The 6,629-nt window shown below is 38.1% G+C and overlaps 1 protein-coding gene across 1 annotated transcript; it reads left to right on the top strand.

Moving 5' to 3' along the window:
* The first annotated feature begins 496 nt into the window (after window positions 1-496).
* Window positions 497-5,821, top strand: LOC146488622 (26S proteasome complex subunit SEM1-like). Its single transcript, XM_085116764.1, has 3 exons — window positions 497-637; window positions 4,186-4,282; window positions 5,636-5,821. Exons 1-3 carry the CDS (start codon window positions 562-564, stop codon window positions 5,691-5,693), a joined length of 231 nt encoding a protein of 76 aa, XP_084972890.1. The 5' UTR covers window positions 497-561; the 3' UTR covers window positions 5,694-5,821.
* Window positions 5,822-6,629: the final 808 nt, after the last annotated feature.

Raw genomic sequence — 6,629 nt, 5'->3', positions numbered from 1 at the left:
ATATAAACTCGATGTTTAGGTTTTTTAACATAGCTTAAATATTTCCATGATATTTACCACACAAGAAACTTTGTATACTTCTTGATACTTCTGCAGATGGAATGCCAAGTTTTCCTACAAACAACACTTATCAGCACTGAGACACAAGTACCATCCCCGTGGTATGGCCAATACTGTACGCCACTGCCCGGGTGATATGGTTGTGGGCATGCGTACGGTATTGGCCATACCAAGGGGATAATACGTGTGTCTCAGTGCTGGTATAAATGTTGTTTTCCTACAAACAGACTGAGCTGACAGATTGTGTTCTGGCCAGTTTTGATAAGCGCAGGTTTGGAAGTATTGCTTTTGTGTTTTGGGAACATAGGAAAAGTGGCAGGCTTAATAGCGGGGTGGGGGGCGCGGGAGCGAGGGAGGCGGGAAAAAATTGGGGACCCAATAATCAGGGACATGAAAATTACCATATATGAAGTACATACCTGTCTCAGACAGATACTTTTTAAGTAGGCTTACATGGCATACTATCCGTGGCGCTTTTGAGCTCTTGTGGTTTGAAAAAAGATGGCAGGGACGACAAAGAAAACAGATTTGGGATTATTAGAAGAAGACGATGAATTTGAGGAGTTTCCTGCTGAAGGTAATGGACCACTTCTCGTGTCATTATGTTGCGCTATTTCCAAACCTCGTATGAGGGGCTTTACCACTCACAGAAATTAAATCGGTTTTCGACATTCTGTGCACATGACTCAGCAAAGGCGCCTTCACTGTTCACAAAAGCCGCGCTTTTGTTAGCTTAGCCACTATGTTTCATTCTCTTTACAAAAGGATACACGGCCACTTTTACAGAAATATTTCGTAAGTGGCTTGATTGTTCGTCCGTGAGGGGAAAACAAAAGTACTTCATCAAAAACCCCTTGGGTATGATACCTTGTGTCACGATGACGATCGTTCCATACGCTCATAGACTGTTCTGGCCTTCCTTGATCTTAGCACAGTTTGAAAAAGACATTGAAAAAGGTGGAAAGATTTGGTCACCAGCCCCTGGCATAATTATACATATTCCCCTTGTAATACTAAGGCCCAGTCCACACCATGTGTGGTTCCCCCCGGGTAGCAAATCAATAAAATTGATAATCGATAATATTCGACAAAAATCGTTAGCAATTAGGTAATCATATCGAAAATCGGTAACAGTATACTTCATAAGGTGAAGACATGCAAAATGTAAAATTTACGTTTACCCTAATGGAAGACATGAGAGTCAGGAGCATATATTTAAGATTGTAAAATTATTTCACTTATGCATGACTTCACATAATCATAAATATTAGAAGCACGTGAATAGCAGTGAAATAGACCTGGACAAACAAAATAAAACTGTTGTTCGGAGAAAGTGAATAACGACTGAAACTTGACCAAAATTCAGCCTTCATATCTAACAGTGCTTTAATTTAACTGTTTTCAAACATAAATATCTTACAATAAAAGCAAGTGATGAAGCTCAATATACATTTACAATGTTTTGCTATGAGGAAAGACCTTTTAATAGAAAAAAAAGAGTGCCAAATTTTATTTTGCCGGAGATATTGGTAAAAAATGTGGGAATAAACAAAATTACCCTGTGAAAATTTAGAAAGTTTTACATGAAAACACTCTTACAGATTTTTCTAACTTCACTTGCAAGTTGTCTAGATTGAGCAGTTTAAATCCTCAAAGTTTCCTCATAAAGTGTCTGACTAGATTTGGAGATAATCAATAATGTTTAAAATGAGAGGCTATGCTTTACCGTTGCTATGGTAATAGTTATTGCTTGAGAATAGATGAAAAAATTAACTTTGACCATATGTTGAAATAATGATGAAGTATGAAGGAGATCAAAGTTCACCTTCTATGCAAGATTGTAATTTCAAAACTTCCACCCCAAGTCCAGAAAATCTTCTGCTAGCCTCCCTAATGTTGTAGCAAAATCACCAGCCAAAACACATATACATTTTTGTACAAAAATGCATACTTTTCTCTGTGTTTTGGCTTCCCATCCACATGTAAACAGCATTTTTGGTCACGAAAAATGAGACTTTCGAAAGTGCTTGCCATAGTGGAGTGATGCCAACTTATTGTTTTTGTATGGACAGTGAAAAGCAGAGAGAGCTTTCCAAAACAATGAATAACATCATTGCTTCAGACATCAAAATTGACTCCAGTGTTGCTTTTGAGACTTTGTGGTCGTTTGCTATCCGTAAACTCAAGTAACAAAATACATCGAGGAGCAGCCAGTCACTCATCATAAAACTTAGCTAAACTCAAGCTAAGGTCTGATCTGGATGGCACGCCACTCATGTGCGAAACCTAGAATAAGTTCAGCGAAAGAGCAACATCTGAATCAGTTTCATTCAGCAGTTTTAATTTGATGTGGTAAATATCATTAAATTTGACAGACTCTGGTGCATTATGTGACACTGGAGCAGCAGTTGATTCAAACACTGCTCCTCTCGAACCTAATGCATAAATTACTCATTGTTTGCCAGTGCTTGTGATTGGCTCACCACTTCATACTGTGACAAGTCACACATAAAGCTTTAACCATAAAATAATCAACAAAGATGACTATCGCTTGATCCTGGCAAGTTTCCTCTTTTGGCTTTCAATAATTATTGGCTAGGCTTTGTATTTCATTTAGAGGGTCCAACTGATTTGACACAAATCTGTTTTTACGTGCTGTTTTCATCCTGACACAGGATTTAGAATTGAATGCTAAAATTATCAGAAAAAGTCATGCAAAATGACAGATAAAGTTTAGTTTCTCTTATTGTAACGCTGTTTAGCGATAACTATGTGTAAACCAGATCAGCCACATGTTTGTACAGAAGTCACAATTTTGCATCTAACACTGGATTATAGAGCCTGAGATAAAAGCTGGCAAATAAAAACATTCCCAAAGCTGTTCAGACATGTTTAGAATTGCACAGGTGAATTGCACAAGCAACACACAGATTGTGTTTCAATTAAAGAGGAATCTAGAGTAACCATAACAGCTCTATTAAACAAGAAGTTCTGCTATAAAAGGGCAAGCCCCTCCTTCCTTTCACACCTTTGCGGGCGTGAGATGCTAATTTAGACACTGCTCAGTCGTGACAAGTTGGTGACTCAAGAATCCTCCGAAAAATATGCCTCCCTTTTATGATATCACCACAGCAAAATAAGATATCAAGTTCTAATTTGTTTAACAAGGGTTATTCTGAAAACAAAGCCAATTTCATCGGTAAAAGCCGAAGAAAAAGGCACATGTTGTTTGTCAGTTGTTTACGCTCTGATGGTTGATTGACAACTGAAGGTGAGAATGGCCTGGCCAGGCCCCTTTTATAACTGGAACTTCCTGTTTAAGCCCCTAGGGTGCTTAGCATAGTTATATTTCATGCCCCAAGAAAGGAGGGCTTAATATTGAAGGGAGGCTTGTTTCAAATCATGCATTTTGAGCAAAACATTTACCATCTAACTAAGCACTAAAGGATAGTGTATCACAGCACATCACTTTTACCTTAGCACAACAATGCTTTTGCACATTGAAGACCAAGGTTTTTTTTTCAAAACTGACTGATGAGTCACTGATGTCTTCTCAGTTGTTCTTTCTTTTTTTACATGGAGTGGAATTTGGGGGGGGGGGGGGGGGAGGGGTGCAGTAAAAAATCTGACTTCCAACTTGGGGAGGCTTATAAGAGAGGGTGGCTTACAGGGTTCTTGCTACTCCTTGAAGTCCTTGAAAAGCCCTGGAATTAAGTTTTAAGAATTTAAGTTTTTTTTAAGGGTGCTTGAAAAGCCTTTGAAAAGAAGAATTTTCACTGAAAATGCTTGAAAATAATGAAAACTCCTTGAATTTTTGTTCGGATGGGAAATAATGTAGGAGTGTAGGATTGTATCAAGTAATTCAGGGATTGAGCACAGATTTCAAAATCGGGGACAGATTATATCCTGGGGAGCTTTTATGAAGTTACCATTGTCCAATAAAAACACTTCAAAACATAGTGCAAGACAAAGTAAACTTGCTTTGAATACTCCTTGAAAACTCAGTTTTTAGAGCTTGAATACTCCTTGAATTTTATGTCCAAAAACCAGCATGGACTATGGGCTTAGTAGAAGGGAGGTGAGGCATAATAGAGATTTGATGTTATTGATTTTAATGTTTTTTAGAGTGGACAGCAGTAGATGAAGACCAGGCTGACATGCATGTGTGGGAGGATAACTGGGATGATGATACTGTAGAAGATGATTTCTCTAATCAGCTCAGGTAAAGAGAAAGAACAACATGATAATCTGATATTGGAGTTGCATCAGCTTACCCCATAATCACAAATTCTGTATAAAATGAATGGGATACCTTCTAGTTTGGCAAATTTTCAGCAGTATACTGTAAACTGCCACTTATAAGCTCCTTCCCCCCTCCCCCCTCACTGGTTATAGGCCCATCTACCTGTAAACGAAAATATACATCTGATTATAAGCCCCCCCCTCTAGCTTTCCTTGTTTTGAGTGATATTAAGCACTTTCACAGAACTCTGTACTACTTCTAACAGAAAATAGGAAAACTTATTGCAGAACAATAAGTTTATTACTCCCTTTATATTATCTACTCTTTATATAACTACCATATAAATTTATTGTAAAATACCATTAAAGTATGCTTTATTGTAGTATTACTGTACAACACTGAGTTAACAGGCTTCAACTTAACACAGGATCAACTTAATTAAAGAAGGGCATTGTATAAACGAATTCAATTTATCATGACATTTAAAAGGTTAATAAAAAACAGTAAAATTAATGAGAAAACATATTTCAATCAACACTGTTCAAGCTTGTTTTGAAATGATTTTTTATTCTGGTTATAAGCCCCCTCGGATATAAGCCCCTCCGTTTAAAAGCCCATCTAAAAGCCCAGGGCTTATAAGCGGCAGATTCCAGATCAAATTAGAATTTTGGAAATGTTGGTTTTAGAGGAGAGGTGGAAAACCGAAGTACCCGGAGAAAAACCTCTCGGAGCAAGCAAACTCAACCCACATATGACGCCGCGTCCGGGAATCAAACTTGGGCCACACTGATGGGAGGCGAGTGCTATCACCACTGCGCCATCCCTGCTCCGCTTAAGTTGTTTGTCGTCATTTATGTTTCATAAGCCTATTAAATTTGAGTAAATATGGTGACAACCAATTGTATGATATCATTAGTGAATCACTGTCCAGCTGCAAAAACCATGAAAAAACTTTGATTTGATTTTGACATTATTTGCGGCCTCGATATATCTTGCTTTAGTTTCATTACTTTTTGTTTGACTGTTTTGTAACAAGTCTTCTAAGCTCTTCATTGGTAGAATGTATAAATAGCACATCATATTGTTGAACAGCTACTGCAGAATGAATGTTACAATAGGCCATTACTGAGTTGCTTTGAACCTCATTATGAAAGTGAGGCTTAGTGCAAGGTTTCTATTATGAAAAAACAAAACTAATTTTCACATGAAAAGTTTTGCACTTAGCCTCACTTTCGTAATGAGGTTCACAACAACTCAGGAATGGCCTATTGTTACCCCTAACCAAAATGGCAGTGACTCACAAATTATCTTTTTTGTTTGTTTTGTTTGCAGGGCAGAGTTGGAAAAACACGGACACAAGGTGGACCAACCAGAACCAATGAAAACCTGACTCATCAGTTCTTGTCATCGCACCTCATTTTTGACTGTACATATTTCAGAATCTTGTTAAATTTTCTTTGTTTGCGGAGGAGGAACAAGAGTTTGATACAAATAAATAAAGTCCTGTCTTTGGTGGAAGACCCTTGTTTATGTCTGTATTAAGGAAGAGGCTTCCGTAAACTATGCAGCATAAAGTCGAATTTCCAGGAGACATCCTTTCTTACAATAAATTGGCGTTAAGTTGTAAGAAATAACGTCTCAATTCTAACTTTTGGACATGTGGCAAGAGCATTGCAATAGCCCATTTTACAGCTATGTGCTTAGGGACCTGGCCTTGGATTATAAGCAAGGCTGGGTTTGACCTTGTTTTGATACAAACCTCACTGCTTTTCATCTGCAGATCATGATGTTCTTATGCTAACTAGTTTGCATTTACATATGAAAAGCAGTGGGTTTTGTATCAAAACAAGGTCACCCCCAACCTCGCTTCCACTCAAAGGTCAGGCCCCAGTTGTTCAAAGGCCGGATAACTTTATCCGCTGGATAAGGCACTATACAGGGTCTAAAATATACTTCACGTTAAACGTTGTCCAAGGTTTTCGTACACTCCCAAACTTAACTCTGGTTATAGTGTGCATATTCTCTTGTACAAGAGAAAATACTGAAATCTTTGCACAGATTGAAACTGTTGGATAGTGACTTATCCACTGGATAAAGTTATCCGGCCTTTGAACAACTGGCCCCAGGTCACTAAGCAAACAACTGTAAAATGGCCTATTGTAATTCATGAAATCCCAAATGACGGAGTATAGGCAATAAGTGGAAACAGGCGGTAACCATGTCCAGTTTCTTGTAAAAGTGTTGTCCAGCTTAGGAATGGCCTGGTCAAAGCAGATGGGAAGAACTGTTTTGGAATGGCAATTGAACTGGAATCAAAGCTGACAGT

This window comes from Pavona decussata, unplaced genomic scaffold, assembly GCF_977016875.1.
Source record: "Pavona decussata unplaced genomic scaffold, jaPavDecu1.1 SCAFFOLD_9, whole genome shotgun sequence".
Taxonomy (NCBI): Eukaryota; Metazoa; Cnidaria; class Anthozoa; order Scleractinia; family Agariciidae; genus Pavona; species Pavona decussata.
Note: the sequence above shows the minus strand (reverse complement) of the source record. Positions and strands in the feature narration are given on the sequence as shown.

Bases quoted from the DNA above. Each gene is read 5' to 3' on its own strand.
- LOC146488622 (XM_085116764.1), top strand. From the start codon at position 562: ATGGCAGGGACGACAAAGAAAACAGATTTGGGATTATTAGAAGAAGAC. The intron at 638-4,185 runs GTAATGGACCAC...AATGTTTTTTAG, and splicing joins TGAGGAGTTTCCTGCTGAAG to AGTGGACAGCAGTAGATGAA. The intron at 4,283-5,635 runs GTAAAGAGAAAG...TTTTGTTTGCAG, and splicing joins GATTTCTCTAATCAGCTCAG to GGCAGAGTTGGAAAAACACG.